The sequence below is a fragment of the Neovison vison genome, chromosome 6 (genome assembly GCF_020171115.1).
Source record: "Neovison vison isolate M4711 chromosome 6, ASM_NN_V1, whole genome shotgun sequence".
Taxonomy (NCBI): domain Eukaryota; kingdom Metazoa; phylum Chordata; class Mammalia; order Carnivora; family Mustelidae; genus Neogale; species Neogale vison.
The window spans coordinates 173003399-173023429 of NC_058096.1; the positions used below are offsets into that span (position 1 = coordinate 173003399).

The window sequence follows — 20031 nt, forward strand, 5'->3', positions numbered from 1 at the left end:
CTCTGCCTGCCTCTCCACCTCCTTGTGATCTGTCAAATAAAAAATTAAATCTTAAAAAAAAAACTTTAATGATTAATTTATTTATTTAACAGAGAGAGAGATCACAGTAGGCAGAGAGGCAGGCAGAGAGAGAGGAAGAAGCAGGCTCCCTGCTGAGCAGAGAGCCCAATGCAGGGCTCGATCCTGGGACTCCGGGATCATGACCTGAGCTGAAAGCAGAGGCCTAACCCACCAAGCCACCCAGTCACCCCTCCATCTCAGTTTTTTGAAACTTTAGTGCCTAAGAACTACCAGATGGGGTCGTATACGTGAAAACTTGCTTATAGTACTTCATCGATAATTAAGGGATTTTTAAAGGGTAATTTACACCATATTTCTCCCCAACTGCATTTTTTTCTAAAGGTTTTTTTTTACTTATTTGAAGATTTTATTTATTTCACACAGAGAGGGAAAGAGAGAGAGAGCACAAGCAGGGGCAGGAGCAGAGGGAAAGGGGGAAGCAGACTCCCGGCCGAGCAGGGAGCCTGACCATGACCTGAACTGAAGGGAGACACTTAACCAACTGAGCCATGCAGGCGCCTCTCTAAAGATTTTATTTTTAAGTAATCTCTACATGCAACATGGGCCTTGAGCTCCCAACTCTGAAATCAAGAGTTGTACGCTCTTCCTACTGAGCCAGCCAGCCAGGTGCCATCACCCGACCACCACCACCAAACTGCATTTGTTTTAGAATCTAATCTCCTACAAAAGATGAAATCCTCTCTACTAATGTTTATGAGCATCTATTAAGAGACCGACACCCTACATATTTTACCTCAGTTAAAACATGTGAGGCTGGGGCACCTCAGTGGGTTAAGCCTCTGCCTTCAGCTCAGGTCATGACCTCAGGGTCTTGGGATCGAGCCCCTCCTTGGGCTCTCTGCTCAGGGGGGAGCCTGCTTCCACCCCCGCCCCGCCTGCTTCTCTGCCTACTTGTGATCACTCTCTCTCTGTCAAATAAATGGGTAAAATCTTAAAAACAAAAAGAAAAACAAAAACATGTGAGGCTAAGGGGCGCCTGCGTGGCTCAGTGGGTTAAGCTTCTGCCTTTAGCTCAGGTGGGGTTCTCTGCTCAGTAGGGAGCCTGCTTCCCGTCTTCTCTCTCTGCCGGCCTCTCTGCCTACTTGTGATCTCTGTCTGTCAAATAAATAAATAAAATATTTTAAAAAATGTGAGGCTAAGGAGTTATTCAGTTTTATAGACTAGTAAAATAAGGTTCAAGGAATTTACATAACATCCTACTCAAACCCACACAGCTATTCAGTATCAGGGTTAGAATACACTACCCATTGTCTGACTCCATAGTTCTGGTGCCTCTCTGCAGGTGCTCAGGAACTTTGCATAGTTCAATGTGAGTGTTAAATGCATGAGTATTGACCAAGGTAGTCCCAGGTTTGAATCCTGGAACTCTCACTTTTTTGCTATGCGGTAATAATGACAAATCGCTTTTGAATGTTCTGCAAGTGATCAGCACTTTTTGTGCACAATATCTCGTTCAACACTCCTGAAAACTCTCAGAGGGAGAATCTACTATTATCATCATCCCCATTTTACAGATGAGGAAACTGATCAAGAATCTGGGCTCTGGAGCAGGACTTCTGAGGTGAAATCTCAGCTCTCTTAATTGTTAGAGGTGTGACTTTGGGCAAATTGCTCAACTTCAGTGTCCCCCCTCTGTAAAATGGGCATATAATAGTACCTACCTGTATTAGTTTGTCAGGGCTGCCATAACAAAATACTACAGACTGAGTGCCTTAAACAAACAGACGAATTTTCTCACCATTCTGGTGGCTAGAAGTCCAAGATCAAGACATCAGAAAGTTTGGTTTCTTCTGAGGCTACTCTCTTTGGCTTGTATATGGCCACTTTCTTGCTGTGTCCTCCACGGTCATCCTGTGGTCTCTGTCCCAATATCCTCTTATAAGGACACCAATGATACTGGATTATGGTCCGCCTGTATGATCTAATTTTACCTTCATCACCTCTTCAAAGTTTTTTTTTATTCTTAAGTAATCTCTATACCCAGTGTGGGACTCGAACTCAAAACCTCAAGGTTAAGAATTGCATGCTCCTCCAACAGACTGAGCCAACCAGGTGCCCCTCCTTCATCACCACTTTAAAGTTGTTGTCTCAGGATGCCCGAGTGGCTCAGTAAGTTAAGCATCTGCCTTTGGCTTAGGTCATGATCCTGGGGTCGTGGGATCAAGTCCATGTCAGGCTCCCTGCTCAGTGGGGAGTCTGCCTCTGCTTCCCCCACCATCACTCCCGTTGTTGCTTGGCCTCTCTCTCTCAAATAAAAAAATAAAATCCTAGGGCGCCTGGGTGGCTCAGTGGGTTAAAGCCTCTGCCTTCGGCTCGGGTCATGGTCTCAGGGTCCTGGGATCGAGCCCTGCATCGGGCTCTCTGCTCGATAGGGAGCCTGATTCCTCCCTCTCTCTCTGCCTGCCTCTCTGCCTGTCAAATAAATAAGTAAAATCTTAAAAAAAAAAAAATCCAAAAAAAAAAAAAAGTCTCTTGTCTCAAAAAAAAAAAAATAATTCTGTCTCCCTTTGCTCCTGCCCTCCACCCCTCACATACATGTTTGCTCTCTCTTTCTCTCTAAAAAAGAAATAAAATAATAATAATGACAGTTATCAAAATATCTGAAAAAAAATGAAGTCTGTCTCCAAATACAGTCACAATCTTAGGTACTGGAGGTTAGGACTTCAACATATGAATTTTGGGGGGAGAAGGGTATATAGTTCAGGTCAGGTCAAAACACTATGTCACAGGGCTATTGTGAAGATCGAATGAAACAATACATGTCAAGAAAGATCAGGAGACTTAGAATGTTGTAAGAGCTTATAAAAATTTGACATAATTGAACACTTAATTTGGGCACAAGAGTATCCAGTAAGTTATCTTTTCTTACTAGGATATTGGCTGGAAGTGCCCTGGGGTCTTCTCCTCCAGGTGCTCAGTCCAGCATCACCCTTGCCTTATAATCTATAGTCCTCATTTCACTCCCCCAGCTGTTCTATTCTGATCCGGCCCCTCCCTGGGGTCAAAGAGAGGTTCTTTCTGTAGAGCGTTCTCAATCTTTCTTTCTGTAACTGCTCCAAGGTTAGTTTTTAAAACAAGGAGACATTCTGTGCCACCTACTCACAGCTCAGCAAGTGCTTTTCCAATACTGCTGCTATTTCTAATCCTTGGGCAAGCCACTTATTAAAATTTAATGACAATCACTTACATTTATAAAGCCATGTTCAGTTTACAAAGCTCCTTTCCATCCATTACCTCTTTTAATTCTCAATACATCTGTAGGTAGGAAGTATGTTTTTCTCCATTTTACAAAGGAAGAAAATAAGGCTCTGAGGAGTAGCATCATCGTCCAGCAGCAGAGATGGGCCTCAAATTCTGGCTTTTTATTCCATTATGTCAGGAGTAGCTCCCCTATTCAGGCATTCTTCTACAATATAAGCAATCCATTAAACCAGCTCTTCTCTCTTTTGGGAAATGTAGTTAAGTTATTTAGGACTATTTTGATTGGAAGGGACAAAACCCCAACTCAAACTGGCTTAAGCAAAACCTGAATGTATCGGCTCACCAGACAGAACAACCTGGAAGGAGGTCTTCAGGCATGGATGGATCCAGGTGTTCAAACTGTGTCATCAGAACCATCTCTCTCCATTTCTTACCTTCCTATTTGTTCACATTATTCTTAGACAAATTATCTGCTTAGGGTGTCAAAGACAGCCCCCAGTAGCTGAAGCTTATCATTCTTTTAGCTCAACAAATTCAACAGAGAGACAACACCTCTTTCTTGCAAATTTGCAAATTTAACAAATGACCAGATATCAATCTCAACTATTTGGGTTGGCTTCTGGGCCCACCTCTGAACCAATCATTGTGTTTAGAACAATGGAGTATTCTCATTGTCCAGGCCTGATCATTTGCCCCTCTCTGGGAAAGAGTATAATGGTGGTGGTGGGGGGGTGAATCTCACCAAACATAGGGACTGAATGAGGGGAAAAGGAATACCAATGTCAAAGGTGGTATGGATGGTGGACAGATCTCTACAGGGTGGTTTTGCCTTGCAGAGCTGGAATAGAGCAACCAGTGAGGAACTAAGGGCCCAACTCTGCAAGAATCCCAGTTCTTCCCTTAAGAGAGTGGTAAGTGGGCTTCTGTATAGGTTCTTTTTTCCCCCCAGACTGCCTGGTTTCACAGAGCAGGATAGGAAAAAAAAAAGGTGATTAATTCATGGCAGAGTAAGGAGAAAAGATGGAGCTTCTGGCTCCAGTAACTTAAGTTGAGAATAGTACCCAAACCAGGAGTATCCACAGAAGGAGACTTTGAGGATGACCCCTTCCCTGATCCCTCCTCCTAGCACCTTCTATCTCCCCCAAAAGTTGTGAGCTCCAGGAGGGGAGGGACCACATCTGTTTTACCTACCATCTCATCCCAGGGCTAGCAGTGTTGAGCTGGTACATTACAGGAGACATTTCCTTACTTACTGCATGATGTACAAATGGATTAGGCTGATCAGTCTACTTGGCAGAATCAACACATCTTTGTTCAAGTCATTCCCCTCTTTGGCCTCTGTTCTCCAGCTGCCAAGATGGGGTGGAGTGGGGGGAAGGTGTAGAATGAGACTCTCTCCTCAGCCCCTTGATTCCAGGATCTTAGGATTCTCAGGAAACAGCCAGGATGCCCTCTGCAAGGAGCCAGTGGAAGGGGAAACCAAATTTATTGAGAACTCTGTGCTCAGATGAGACGACTTCACATGGATCTGAGTTGCCCAAACTGTGGAGCCCATTTCATGAACCTCATAAGTTTGTTTTAAAATTTGAGAAAGAGAGATGGCAGTTTAGTAGGAGGAACCTAGGCTAGCTTATCCTTCAAACAAAACTAGATAACTATCAAATCAGTCTGAATACCCAAGAAGTCAACTGGAGGACTGACAGAACAAACCTCCACAACTAGAAGGAGAGAAGAGGCCACATCAAGGAAGGGGATTTATAGGAAAATACTGCTTTATGGAATAAACCCAAACTAAAATACATTTTATTTTAAATAAAAATGGATATTTGGGACGCCTGGGTGGCTCAGTTGGTTAAGCAGCTGCCTTCGGCTCAGGTCATGATCCCAGTGTCCTGGGATCGAGTCCCACATCGGGCTCCTTGCTTGGCAGGGAGCCTGCTTCTCCCTCTGCCTCTGCCTGCCATTCTGTCTACCTGTGCTCGCTCTCTCTCCCTCTCTCTCTCTGACAAATAAATAAAATCTTTAAAAAAAAAAAAAGGATATTTAATCTCATAGCTAAATTACTGATTATATATTTGCTGAGCTGACTTAAGGGTTCAGAAAATTATATCAAGAGTTTTATTTTTTTACTTCAAAGCCTTCTTTTATTTATTTATTTATTTATTTGACAGAAGCAGAGAGAGAGAGAGAGATCACAATTAGGCAGGTGGGGGGCGGGGGAAGCAGGCTCCCCTGAGCAGATGTGGGGTTCGAGGGCTCGATCCTAGGACCTTGAGATCATGACCTGAGCAGAAGGTAGAGGCTTAACCCACTGAGACACCCAAGTGCCCCACTTCAAAGCCTTCTTAATAAAGTCTTTTTACTAAAAAAATAAAATTTGGGATGGAAATAACTCTGCTTATGTTTTATTGTGCCAAAATGAGGACATTAAAAAAAACACCCTATCATCAAACAAACTTAAGAAAAAATTAACTATCATCAACACTTTGTTAAAAAGGAATTTTTACACAGAAAGCAGGAAGCACACAGTCTCAGGGGGAAAAAAGAACAGTGTCTCTACCCCTGGAAAAGACATTTGGCAACTTTACGTAGTTATTTTTTTCAGAAGATACATGTACATTTCATCAGACTGGCCCCTGTGCAAGGTTCAGTATTTGGAACCTACTAACAGATTATTTTTCAACCCCACCCCTTGCATCCACGTGCCTGTGAAATGGGGCTTAATCTGCCCACTTTGCAGATGGGGAAACAAAGGTTCAGAGAGCCCCAGTGCAAGGTAAACAGAGGTGGTAAACAGCAGCCAGAGTTTGTCTGGACGCCAACCCTCATAGTCTTGGCAGATCCTAAGCCAAAAGTTATTCCCCTTCAGGGAAAGAAATGACCCACACTGGCTCCCTTGGAGTGCCCCCAGGGTGTTCTTGGCCTGACCTTGGGCCTGGACTTGGACGCTTTGTTCTTTAACACATCTTAATCATGTGCTCACTTCATGCCAGGCACTCCGGAAAGTCCAGGGAGGGAAACCAGCATGTTCCCAGCCACCTTCCCTCTTGTCCCGCATACTCACCCTGGGTCTTGTTCTCCAGGCCCAGCTCCTTCCACTAGTGGCCAACGAATCCCTATTGCGGGCGTGGGATGCTAACAGTTTAGGGGGTTCCCTCTCCCAGGGGTGTTGGCAGTTTCCAAGGAGACTCTGGGAACCTTCAACGCCTCCAAGACCCAAAGGGCTGAAAGCGTAATGGTGTAACCCGAGGCACTGTGTTAGGTTATAGGAAAGGTAATATGGGAGCAAAGGATCAGTTCAAACCCTATTAAATAATACTCGGTTCGGTCCCTCCCCCATTCTCATGGGCTCTGCAGGGGCCCACAAGCCCCGCAGCTCAGGCTGGAAGAAGGGGGGTCCCCCAAGCCAAAGGGCCTACTGTGTAAGGGGCTTATTGCTCCAGCTGGGGGACTCCTGGGACCGTGCCCACCCCTTCCCCTGACTGCCAGAACCTGGAGCGCCCCTCCCCCGTTTCGCCCCGCCCCGCACGCCCGAGGCGGGAGCGCGCCTCCGACGAGCCGCGCCGGTGCACGAGAGCGCGCGCCTCGGCGCGGGAGCGCGCCCCGGGGAGAACCCGAGCAAGATGGAGGCCGCGCCGAGGCCGCCTCCTGGGCCGAGGCAGCAGCTGCTGGGAGCGCCGAGCCGGGGCGCCTAGGCCGTGCCAGTCCCGGACCCACTGCTCCGGACCGGGCCCAGGTTGGTCTCCCCGCACCCCGTCCCCGCGGCCGCAAGCTGCGCGCGCGTCCGGCCTGGGCGCGGGGCAGCCGCCCCCCACCCCCACCCTCGGCCCTACCCCTGCCCGGCCGCTCCCCAGCACTCGCGGGATAACCTCTGCCCACAGTCCGCCCCTCGAGGCCCGGGCTGCCTGCCGGCCCCAGTCCCTCGTACCCTTGGCCTGGAAAACCTCTCTCCTCAGCCCTGGCCCGCCAATCCTAGGCTTCCCCTAGCTTACATCCAGTCCTGTCTTCTGTGGGACCCCCCCAGACCCCCACCTTGTGTTCAGACCCTGTAGTCCCGGCCCTCGACTCCCCACTAGCCTTATCCTGATTCCTCCACTTCGCCTTCCCTGTCCCAGCCCCCATATCACCTTCCCAGTCCCCCAGTATCAGCCCCTCATAACCCCTTCCTATTCCCGCATAGAAGCACCAACCCCCCCTCTCCACAGCGCCTTTCTAGACGCCCAGTACCAATCTTCTTTTACCCCTAATACCAGTTCCCAATTTCCTTTCCAAGCTCCATGTATACAGCCCCTCTGCTAATCCCCCAGTACCGATCCTCAGCCTCCATTCCATCTACCCATGGTTCCTTACTACTCGCCCAGTTCTGGCCCCCAAACCCCTTCCCCAACACCCCTATGACCACTTTCTAGCTGGCCCCCACTTCCAGCTCCCATATTCACATCCCACCCCCCTCATCCCAGCCCCCCAACTTTCACATGTCCCTTACCTAGGCCCCCAGTTGGAGATCTTTACTCCCCTCAGACACCGCCCCAACACTCAGGACACACTCCTGGTCCCTCCATACTACCCCCTAGATACCCCCAGCTCCGCCCCAGGCCCCTCCTTCGAGAGTTCCTTGGCTCAGGGCCGCTTCTCGCGTGCGTCCCCAGCTCCCGCCCGTCAGCCCGGCAGCCCGGCGGTCGGTCCCGGGCCGGCGGCCCCCGCCAGCCGCCGTCGCCGCCGCCGGCCCCGCCCCCGGGCACCATGCTGCCCTCGCAGGAGGCCTCCAAGCTCTACCACGAGCACTACATGCGGAACTCGCGGGCCATCGGCGTGCTATGGGCCATCTTCACCATCTGCTTCGCCATCATCAACGTGGTGGTCTTCATCCAGCCCTACTGGGTGGGCGACAGCGTGAGCACCCCCAAGCCTGGCTACTTCGGCCTCTTCCACTACTGTGTGGGCAGCGGGCTGGCGGGCCGCGAGCTCACCTGCCGAGGCTCCTTCACCGACTTCAGCACCATCCCGTCCGGCGCCTTCAAGGCAGCCGCCTTCTTCGTGCTGCTCTCCATGGTGCTGATCCTCGGCTGTATCACCTGCTTTGCGCTTTTCTTCTTCTGCAACACGGCCACGGTCTACAAGATCTGCGCCTGGATGCAGCTCTTGGCAGGTAGGGGAGGGGTGGGGGTGGGCCCCTAGAACAGGCTCCCAAGACCGGGCTTCTTCCTTCCAGGACCCCTTCTTGGAAGGGTCAGAGAGATTCTGCTCCTCTGTCTAAAGACACACCTCCTTGGCTGTCCCTCAGCAGCCATTGGGGAGGGGATTTATGAGAGAAACACCTTGGGGCAGGAGGCAGAGCCTTAGAGCTAGGTCTTTGAGTTTGTGTGCTTGGATATGGGCAGACTGTAGTTACTGATGGGTTAGTGTTATGTTAGAGTGTCTGCGGGTCTCTGAGAGTCTCTTTTGGCTGTCTTAGGGGAAATAATTACCTGAATGAGGAGTTACTTTAGGAATGAGCAATTTCTATTGTATCAAAAAGAGCATGAGTAGGGGGAATCAGGAGATCTGACTTTGACCTTAATTTTGCTGACATTATCAACTTGGGTGTTTCACTTTACTTCTCTGAGGCTAGGCTTCCACATCTGTAAAACAATGGAGAAGATTCCAAGAACAAATGAAAGAGTATCTTGTAAACTTTGAAGTTCTGTATTAAGATAAAAGATCTTAGGAAGATATGCATGTCTATAATGTCTATCCAGTGTTGAAATGTGGGTGGTGGACGGCATGGGGGTCTTGGGAGGGCAAGTCTCCACCTGCTACCCCCCCCACCCAATGCAGGAAGGGTTCTGGTGCTATGCCTAGTGAGAATAAATCCCTGGAATCCTTTGAAGTGTTTAGCTAGAACAGACATCTTGCTCTAAGAACCAGAGAAGGGACCTTTGGGTAAGAGAACTGCTGAGACTGTATTTCAGGATCCGTTAAAGTCCCCACCCCCACCTACCTTTCGATTGAAGGCAGATTTTGAAGATTCAGCAACTTGGGCATTTGCCTAATTGCAGGCAGGAGAGAGTTGGGCTGGGGAGAGTGAGGTCAGGATATAGCAGGAACGGGGGAGGAGGACTGGTGAGGTTAGGAAAAGTTTGGAGCCCTCCAGGAATGAGAAAGAATAGGGAGAATGTGATGATCATATAGTAGTATTTCAAAATAAGCACCTCAGGGCATTCAACAAGTGTGGGCCTCTTCAAAGAGACTCCCTGCAGGAGGTGTTATATCACTTGCTGATGATTCCACTGCTCAAAACATTGTAGGAAATTGTCCTCGGAGTGTGGGGTGTGTTTTCTTGAACATCATCATTGAGGGAAACCTCCATCTTTTGAAGGAAGAATATGATTTTTCGGAAATGGCTGGAAGTCGCTTAGGGCCAAGTGTAGAAAATACAATTGTGATCAAATTGAGAATTGTCACTTGGGATGAAAGCCAAGGTATGAGAGCAAAACCATGAGGCTGGTTTGCTTCCCCAAGAGGACCTTTACAAATACAGGGAGGAATTACTGTCCCACTGGAAGAATTTCTCAAAGTCTCAGAAGGACTACTTTGAAGAAAGTGTTAATTCAGATAGGACATTGTAATGAGCTTGTTTCAAATCTATCTCACTCCATCTATTTAGATGTGAGTCTTCTAGGATCTTTGAAGGTGAGAAAGAATTGTAGAGGGTAGGGGGTATGTCTCCATATTTCTCTGTGGCACATAGAAGGTAATTTTATGTATTTCTATTCTATTCTTCCTCCAAAGACAAGCTAGAAGGAATATATACCTACCTGGAATCCTCAATCCCTCACTCTTAATTTGGAGTCTGCAAAAGGGATGCTAACCTCTTGGCCTTCCAATTCTCTGTAATTTATGTGGGTTTAATCTTAGGAATTTGATGAAGTATCCAATAACCCCATGTAATTACAGAATTTCAGGGATCATAGAGATCAGCTCCTTCAAATCCCACTTTCCCCTCCCCCCATTTTAGAGAGAGGAGACTGAGACTAGAGAAAAGGTCTTACCCAAAGTCTCATTGCCAGGAAGGGAGTAAACTAGGTCTTGACTCCTGGCCTGGTGCTCTTTCCCTTGTGTTGTTGTCCTGAGAGCTGAGGAGTCCAGTTAGCAGAGTTGAGCAGTTTATTTCATTTTGGTTAGAGATTTCTGAGTTCTCTGGGTAAGTGACCAATTCACTTCGTTTAATGAAGTGACATCAGGACTGGAGCTAGAGCACTGGACTACGAGTCATGGAATGGGGTCTTGCTTGGCTGATTCTGCCTGAGTGATTCACCCTGCAGTAGTAAGCAATTGTTTTTAGCTTAAATCTCAGTTTTGTCATTCTTACAGTGGGAGACTAATCAGTTACATTAGTGGATTCAAGGTATCTCTTTCAGCCCTGTGTGTCTCCTAAAACAGCTCTTTTGCCAAGATCATTCTATTCAGAAAGTAAGAAATCAGTCATTCTCTGAGGAAATGCAGAGTGGCAAAGGACCTTGTTTGTATCAGGAAAGAATTAGAATTCTTGTTCAAGTAAACTTCTATTCAAGTATTTTAGATTCTTCTAAATGTAAAGCCCTGGACTATTGGGAAAATTCAGAGATACTTATTCCTCTATTTATTCTTTATCTGCTCCGTGATCATCCCTGTGCTAGGGGTGACAATACTGAGATAATACTGATCCCCAAGGATTTAGGTCTATATGATGAGATCTGCACTCTCAGGAAGCTTACCATCTAGTTGGATCACTAAAAAATGTTCAGCATTTTTTCAGTGACAAGTGGCAGAAATCCAACTCAAAATGGCTTAGATAAATAAAAGTCAAATAAAATAGGGATGGTAGGGTTTTTGGCTCACATAAAGTATCTTTCTTTATGAGTATCTTGCTTCAGGGGTTCCTGGCTGACTCAGTCAGTGGAGTATGGGACTCTTGATCTCATGATTAAGTTTGAGCCCCGCGTTGGATGTAGAGATTACTTAAAAATAAAATCTCAAAAAAAAAAAAAAAAAAGGTAACTTGCTTTAGGCATGGATGGATCCAGATACTCAAATAATGCTATTAAGAAAATGTCTATTGCCATTTCTTGGTTCCTTTGTGTCAGCTCATTTTTAAAGTCCACTTCTCTCCTAAAGGTGATAAATAAGGCTACTCACAGCTTGGAATTTACATTGCTTTAGCTTAGCAGTGCCTGTGGGAAAAGAACATCTGTTAGTCCGTGGTTCCAGCAAAAGTTCCAGGGCTGATTCTCATTGGCCCATGCTTTGGCCAAGGATTCACCTCTTAGTTAATCAATATGACTTTGTCTAAGGCTTCAGCCATATTCCCGTCCCTGGAACACATGGACCAACAGTGGAGAAAGGTCAGTTCCTGAAAAGAGAAATCAAGTGTAACCACTGGTAGGACAGGCGCAGACAGAAAAGCCTCACTCTGGAGAGTCTAAACACTAATATTCCTGGCTGAAAGTGCTGGGGAAACCTGGGAGGTGGCCCCTTCACTGGGAGGTGAGGCTTGAGTGGGAGGTGCAGATGTGTACAGGTGCGAGATGGGGGAGAGCATTCTGAATGGAGAGGAAGATCATGGGCAGAGACACGGAGGTGAGAAAACCACATGTGGCTTGGGGGTGACCTCTACCTAGGGGAGGAGGAGAGGAGAGGGGAGGAAGGAATGACGGAGGCTACAGTGTACAAGTCTCTGAATAGTGGGTCAGGCATTTGAACTTTCATCAGCAGGCAGCTCAAAGCTACTACGACTCTTGTTATTACTCAGGAAAAACAGTTAATATTTTCTTAGCCTTTGCTGTATGCTGGACCATGTGCTAGACATGGACATGAGTACTATTATTTAATCCTCACAGTGATACGGAGTAGGTACCATTATTACTCTTTTGTAGAAGAGAACACTAAACCTCAGAGATGAGTCATTTGTCCAAGGTCATACAGAATGTAAGTGGGAGAACTAGGATTGTAACTTGGGCTGTCTGATTCGAAAGGCCAAGGATTTATGAAGGCATTATAGAGGGGCATTAGTGATGGGGGCAGTGGCAGGAGGTTTTAGGCATAACACTCAAATGTTAAGCAGAGAGGCTGAAAACCCAGGTGGCTCTTTGTGGAGTCAGGGGCTAGCTTCTCCGGGTACCTCTGCTACTCTGGACCTGGTCTTTCCCACTTAGTGAGAATACACAAGGTACCAGCTTTGACGCTAGACATTTCCATATTTGTTAGACAGTGCATGTTCATTTGTTAAAGTGACTTGCCCAAAGGTCACACATCTAGTGAAAGGTGAAGCTGAAACTTAAAACAAGTCTGAATGGATCTAGTTCTTGCTCTTAAAACCAAACGAACCTGGGAGAGGATACACAATACCCAAGACAGAGCCGTCAGCTGTCCGTGCTCAGTGTTCACCCGTGGGCTGGGTGGCGTTAGCCAAGGGGAGGTTGCTGGCTGAAGTAGAGGTTTAAGCTGGAAGCCTGGTTGAGAGTCCGGGGGCATAATGTGGGGTAGGGGTTTAAGAGCAGAGGACTTATAATTCTCTCTCTGCTCCTTCCCAGTTGTGTGGCCTTGGATAAGTGGGTTTTCCTCTCTGGGTCTCACTTTCCTTATTGTAAAAGGGAGATTATTGCTATTGTTTTTAAAGATTTTATTTTTAAGTAGTCCTACACCCAACGAGGGGCTCAAACTCACAACCCTGAGTTCAAGAGTCCTGTGCTCTACTGACTTAGCCAGCCAGGGGCCCAGGGGCGATTACTGTTGTATTTACTTCAAGTGGCAGAAAGAAACAAAATGATGGCTGTAAAAGCACCGAATGTGTTCATAGTGGACAGAGGGTATTCACTAAATGGTCACATCATCTCCGTGACACAGCCTAAGTGAAGAGCAGCTTGTGAGGAGCTCTTGCTGCTCAGGTGGGAGAGTTTGAACTTGCTGGGATGATCAAAGGCCTTGAGAAGTCATAAACTGCCAACTGAAAAGGGTCTTGCCAATTAGCTGCCCGGCTGCCTCATTTTACAGAGGAAGAAAAAAAAATCTAGTCCTGGAGAGAAGAAACAAGTTCATGTCACAAAGTGAGGCTCTGCTTCCCACAGAAGGGAGATGATTCGGACCATAATTCATTCAGTACTGAGCACCTGCAGTAGGTCCGGCCCCGCTCAGTGGCTGGAGTCACAGCCCGGAACAGTACAGTGGGCGCTGAGGGAGACCGAAGGTGGGGATGGTGGCGGGGGGTTGGCGATCTGAGGACAAGTACCTTCCAGCCTTCCAGGTGTGTGCCTTCATCACCGGGGGTTTTCTGGGCTGGGAGCAGCAAGGTCACTGCAGGTTACCGTATTTACCCACATTCCTCCCCATTTCTCTGGCGGTTTGTTTCGGATTTGGTTTGGGAGTCTGTTCACCCAGTACATCTCTGTCGCATGTGCATGAGCTGCTGAGCACATCGAGGGGATTTCTTTCTTCCCCGGCTCCATTGTCTTTCTTCCGTCCCCACCTGTCCCCTCTTTCCTTTTTTCCACCCTCCCTCCCGGCACCCTTCCTTTCTCACATCCGTCCTTTACTGACGGCCTCCTCTGTGTCGGGCACAGTGCTGGCTGGCCTCTGGCAATCCAGAGTAAGAGTCCCCGCTGCCACACAGCTCACAGGGTCATGGGAGAGGCAGGGAAGAAGACAGATCTTCGCTCCTGTGTGCATGGCATGTGAAATGACTGAATCAAGCCGAGAGTATTCTGGGGGCACGAAGGGAACACAGTTAAGGACAGCCAGGGAAGTCTTCCAAAAAGTTCCAGCATTTGAGCTGAGTCTTAGGAGGATGGGCCGGAAAGAGAAGGGCAGCCAGGCAGAAGAGACAGGCGTGAGGATAGAAAATAGCTTGGTGTGTTTTATGTTTTGGGGACTACCAACAATTAGGGCAGGGAGTGGTGAGTGTTCAGAATGGGAAGCTGGACCGTGGAGGCTTCTAAGCCATGGTCGGGAGTTTATGGACTTCATCTGCCAGCATGTATTTTTTTGAAGGTTTTTTGGGGGAATAATTAATCAGGCACATGATACAAAATTCAAAAGGGAAAAAAGGTAGACAACCAGACATCAGTCTCCCTTCCTGTCCTCATTCGCCAGTGGTCCTCCGAGAGTTCTCTGGGGCAGCCACTGTCACCAGTGCCTTTAGTATCTCTTCCAAGAAAGCTCAGAAATAGACATGCAAATGCAAACACATTATTATTATTATTATTGCTAAAATGGCATATTAGTTATCTATAACTGTATAACAAATTACTCCAAAACTTAGTGGCTTAAAGCAACAGGCCATTATTTTTTCAGTTTCTGTGAGTCACAGGAATTTGGGAGCAGCTCAGATGGGCAGTTGTGGTTCAAGGTTGCTCCTGAAGTTACAACCAAGACTGCAGCAGGGGCTGTGGTCATCTAAGAGTATCTGGGGCTGAAGAACCCACTTCTGAGCGCTCTCATGTGTTGGCAGGAGACCTCAGACTGAGTGACTAAGGAGAGAGAAAGGAAGATGCTACATTGCCCGCTCTCCTTTTTTTTTGGTAACGGTTTTATTGCGTTATAACTCTATGCCATATAGGTTATCCATATGAAGTGTATAATTTAGTGGTTTTCAGCATATTTATAGAGTTGTACAACCATTACCACAACCAGTTGTAAGATATTTTCATTACCTCAAGAAGCCTTATACCCTTTAGGTCTCACCCCGGCAAAGCTCTCCCACCCAACCTCCCCAGCCTCTAGGTAGCCACTAACTGACTTTCTGTCTCTCTATCTTAGCCTGTTCTGGCCATTTCATAGAAATGAAATAATTCAAGGGCACCTGGCTGCCTCAGTCTGTGGAGCATGCAACTCTTGATCTAAGGGTTGTGGGTTCAAGCTCCGTGTTGGGTGTAGAGATTACTTAAAAATAAATTTAAAAAATTTTTTAAAAAGATTTTTATTTATTTACTTACTTGAGAGAGGGTGAGAATGACAGAGTTCACAGAGGGACGGGGAGAAGCAAACTCCCCGCTGAGCAGGGAGCCCAATATGGGTCTCGATCCCAGGACCTTGAGATCATGACCTGAGCCGAAGGCAGAAGCTTAACCGACTGAGCCACCCAGGAGCCCCTTAAAAATAAAATCTTAGGGACGCCTGGGTGGCTCAGTTGGTTAAGGGGCTGCCTTCTGCTTAGGTCATGATCCCATCGTCCTGGGACTGAGTCCCGCATTGGGCTCCTTGCTCAGCGGGGAGCCTGCTTCTCCCTCTGCCTCTGCCTGCCACTCTGTCTGTCTGTGTTCACTCTCTCTGACAAATAAATAAATAAAATCTTACAAAAAAAATAAAATCTTAAAAAAATAAACCCAAAATCCAAACAAATGAAATCCTTCAGCATGCAGTCGTTGCAGCTTCTTTTATTTCACAGGATGTTTCCAAGGTTCATTCATGTCATAGCACCTGCCAGCACTTTATTCCAGTGTTGAAATATATAGATAGACCACATTTTGTTGATTCATTCATGGGTTGATGGACTTTTGGGTTGTTTCAGCTTTTTGGCCGTTATAAATAGTGCCGCTGTGAACACTGATGTACAACTTTCTGCATGGATGCACGTGGTCATTTCTCTTGGGTAGATACTTAAGAGTGGAATTGGTGGCTCAAATGGCAACTCTATATTTGACGTTTTGAGAAACTTCCAGGTTGTTTTCCAAAGTGGCAGCAGTATTGTACATTCCCAGGAGCAGTGTATGAGGGTTCCTATTTCTTCATACCTCATCAGCATGTTGTTACCGGATGTTTTTATTTTTTATTTTTTTTAATATTTTATTTATCAGAGAGAGAGAGGGAAAGAGAGCGAGCACAGGCAGACAGAATGGCAGGCAGAGGCAGAGGGAGAAGGAGGCTCCCTGCCGAGCAAGGAGCCCGATGCGGGACTCGATCCCAGGACACTGGGATCATGACCTGAGCCGAAGGCAGCTGCTTAACCAACTGAGCCACCCAGGCGTCCCCCGGATGTTTTTAAATTATAACCATCCTACCGGCTGTGGACTGGTGTCTCATTTTGGTTTTGATTTGTATTTCCCAAATGATTCACGGTGTTGAGAGTCTTTTCATGTGCTTATTGGCCATTTGTATATCTTCTTTGGAGAAAAATCTATTTAGATCCTTTGCCCATTTTTTATTTTTTTTATTTTTTTAAAAGATTTTATTTATTTATTTGACAGAGAGAGATCACAAGTAGGCAGAGAGGCAGGCAGAGAGAGAGGAAGGGAAGCAGGCCCCCTGCTGAGCAGAGAACCCAATGTGGGACTCGATCCCAGGACCCTGAGATCATGACCTGAGCCGAAGGCAGCGGCTTAACCCACTGAGCCACCCAGGCGCCCCTTTTGCCCATTTTTTAAACTGGGTTATTTTTCTTTTTATTATTGAGTGTAAGAGTTCTTTGTATATTTTTGATACAAGTCCCTTATCAGATATATGATTTGCAAATATTTTCTTCCATTCTGTGGCTGTTTTTTGTCTCTCTTGATAGTTTTTTTTGAAATACAAAAGTTTTTAATTTGTACAAAATCTGGTTTATCTCTTTTTTCCTTGTGTTGCTTGTGCTTTTGGTGGCATATCTAAGAATCTTTTACAAATCCAAGGGCACAAAAAAAATTTTTTTTAAAGATTTTATCTATTTGAGAGAGAGAAAGCATGAGAGCTGGAGCCGGGGGAGGGGTAATGGGAGAGGGAGAAGCCGACACCCTGCTGAGCAGGGACCTGAAAGGGGGGGTGTGGTGCTTAACTAACTGAGACACCCAGGCACCCCAACGGATGCAAAAAATGTACTTCTGTTTTTACCAAGGAGTTTATAGTTTTACCTCTTACATTTAGGTGTCTGATCATTTGAGTTAATTTTTGTGTGTAGGGTATGGTTGCATGTAGCTCCCCTGTTGTCCCAGCACCATTTATTGAAAAGATGATTCTCTTTCCATTGAATAGTCTTGGCATCCTTGTCAAAACTCAGTTAACCAGGGACGCCTGGGTGGCTCAGTTGGTTGAGCGGCTGCCTTCAGCTCAGGTCATGATTCCAGCATCCTGGGATCGAGTCCCACATCGGGCTCCTTGCTCCGCAGGGAGCCTGCTTCTCCCTCTGACTCTGCCTGTGCTCGCTCTCGCTCGCTCTCTCTCTGACAAATAAATAAAATCTTTAAAAAAAAAAAAAAACTCAGTTAACCATAGATGCATGGGTTTACTTCTGGACTCTGTTCTATTCCACTGATCTATGTCTGTCCTTACGCAAGTACCAGAATATCCTGATGACTGCTGTTTTGTAGTGAGTTTTCAAATCAGGAAGTATGAGTCTTCCAACTGTGTTCTTTTTTGAAGATTGTTTTGGCCATGACACTGCCTTTTATGTCCCAATCAAGATATCACATACCATCACCCCACCATACTCTGTTGTTTAGGATTGTTCCACTTTAGTGTATAAAGAGCTATTTTTTCTCAAGAGCTGCAAAATATACTTTTGTATAGATTTGTCATCATTTATCTTATCAATACTTAAGTTGTTTACAGGGGCGCCTGGGTGGCTCAGTGGGTTAAAGCCTGTGCCTTTGGTTCAGGTCATGATCTCGGGGTCCTGGGATCGAGCCCTGCATTGGGCTCTCTGCTCAGCAGGGAGCCTACCTCCTCCTCTCTCTCTGCCTGCCTCTCTGCCTACTCGTGATCTCTGTCTGTCAAATAAATAAATAAAATCTTGAAAAAAAATTTAAAAAAATACTTAAGTTGTTTACAATATTTTGCTATAAAATATTTCAGTGGATAATGTTGTATATAAATAATTTGACACATATGTGTGTATAAGGACAAAATAAAGACCTAGAGCAGAATTACTGGATTAAATGGTCTGTATATGTACAATTTTGACAGATCCTGCCCTAGTCCCCTCTGTAGGAACTGTACAGAGTTACCCTCCCAGCAGCAATGTATAGAAGTACCTGTAACCCCACTTCCTTGTCAACGGAGTATGTTATCAGATATTTTATTTTTGCCAACCTGATGCATAAAAAAATACTCTTAGAGTAGTAATTTGCCCTTCTCTAATTATGAGTGAAGTCGATCACCTTTTATATGTATCCTTTTTAAAAAATATTTTATTTATTATTTGTCAGAGAGTAGAGAGAGAGAGTGAGTGCACAAGCAGGGGAGAAGCAGGATCCTGGCTGAGCAGGGAGCCCGATGTGGAACTTGATCCCAGGACCCTGGGATTATAACCTGAGCCAAAGCCAGCTGTTTAACTGACTAAGCCACCCAGGTGTCCCTACATATATATCACTTATATAAACTGTCAGCCCATATATATATATTTCTATCAAGTTAATGGCATTTTCCCTCTTGGATATGTGAGAACTTTTTGTGGGGCACCTGGTTGGCTCAGTCAGTAGAGTGCATGACTCTTGATCTTGGGGTTTTAAGTTTGAGCCTCATATTGGGTACTGAGATTGTTTAAAAATGGAATCTTTAAAAAAAGGGATCTTTTTGTATATTAAGAAAGTTAACTCCTTGTCTGTGATATGAGTTACAAATATTGTTCCCAGTTGATCTTTTGACTTTGTCTATGGATGTTTTCCCCATGGTGAAACTTGTTTTTTCTCAACATATTCTCATCAATATCTCAAATTGTCAGTTCTGTCCTGGGTTTAGTGTAGTATCTAGAACAGCCTTGAAGTGTTTTGAGCTGGGTGGGGAGGTATATATCACATCTGGCTCTCAGTGGAGAGGGGGATTTGGAGGAGTTGGAGGGGTCAAGAGAACAAGGACTAAAGTATTCTCGTTCTGAAACCTCTCATTTGTGTCTTTTTCTTCTCATCCCCATGTTATGTTATTCATCATTATCAACCTTACTTTAATCCCAGAGAAGTTTAATGGTATAATGAGAACCCTGGACCAGGAGTCTGTGCCTGGCATATAGTCGGTGCTTATTAAGTGTCTGTTGAATGGGTGAATGATGACATCTAATAAGTCCTAGCTCTACCCTCCACTCCTTTGGAGGCAGCATATTCAGTGGTCAGACAACCTGAATTCGAATGCTAAGTGTGGCATTACCAGCTAAGTGTCTTTAAGAAGGTTACACAATTTCTGAGTCTCAGTTTTCTCATCTGTAAAATAGGGATAATAATAGTAACTACCTCGGGGGCTGTTGAAACATTGATTGTGGATATTGTACAGACCTGGCACAAAGGAGACCCTCAAGAACTGTTAGCACTTATTATTAGCTGGTGTGTGACTTGGATCAAAAACCACTCTGGCTCCCACATTCCATTGTCTGTGCTACAATAAGGGAGGACAGATGGAAGAGTGGGAGGACTGAGAAGATAAGCCTGAAGAGGCAGGTAGGACTGGCTATGGAGAGCTTTCAAAGTTGGGTCTTGGAGTTCGGGTCTTATCCATATGTGATGGGCATTTGCTTTTATTCTTTATTTTTTAAAAAGGATTTATTTATTTATTTATTTTGTTAGAGAGAGAGAGAGAGAACAAGAGGGAGGGGCAAAGGCAGAAGGAGAGAGAATCTCAAGCAGACTCCACACCTAGCACAGAGCCCAATGCTGGGCTCGATCTCATGATCCAGAGATCACAACCTGAGCCAAAACCAAGAGCCAGATGCTTAACTGACTGAGCCACCAGGTGCTCTATGGGCATCCGCTTTCAGGCATGGGAGTCACCAGGCCCAGACGTTGGATTGGCCCAGAGTAAGATGACTGAGGTGGCTGCTGCAGGGGTGGACTAGAT

General features: G+C 46.0%; 1 protein-coding gene across 1 annotated transcript in view; it reads left to right on the forward strand.

The window, feature by feature from the left end:
* Positions 1-8025: 8025 nt before the first annotated feature.
* Positions 8026-20031, forward strand: part of LHFPL4 (LHFPL tetraspan subfamily member 4) — a 28003-nt gene continuing 15997 nt past the window's right edge. Inside the window, exon 1 of the mRNA XM_044255228.1 lies at positions 8026-8431. Within this exon, the coding sequence (XP_044111163.1) occupies positions 8026-8431 (406 nt within the window). The remainder of the gene's footprint in view (positions 8432-20031) is intronic.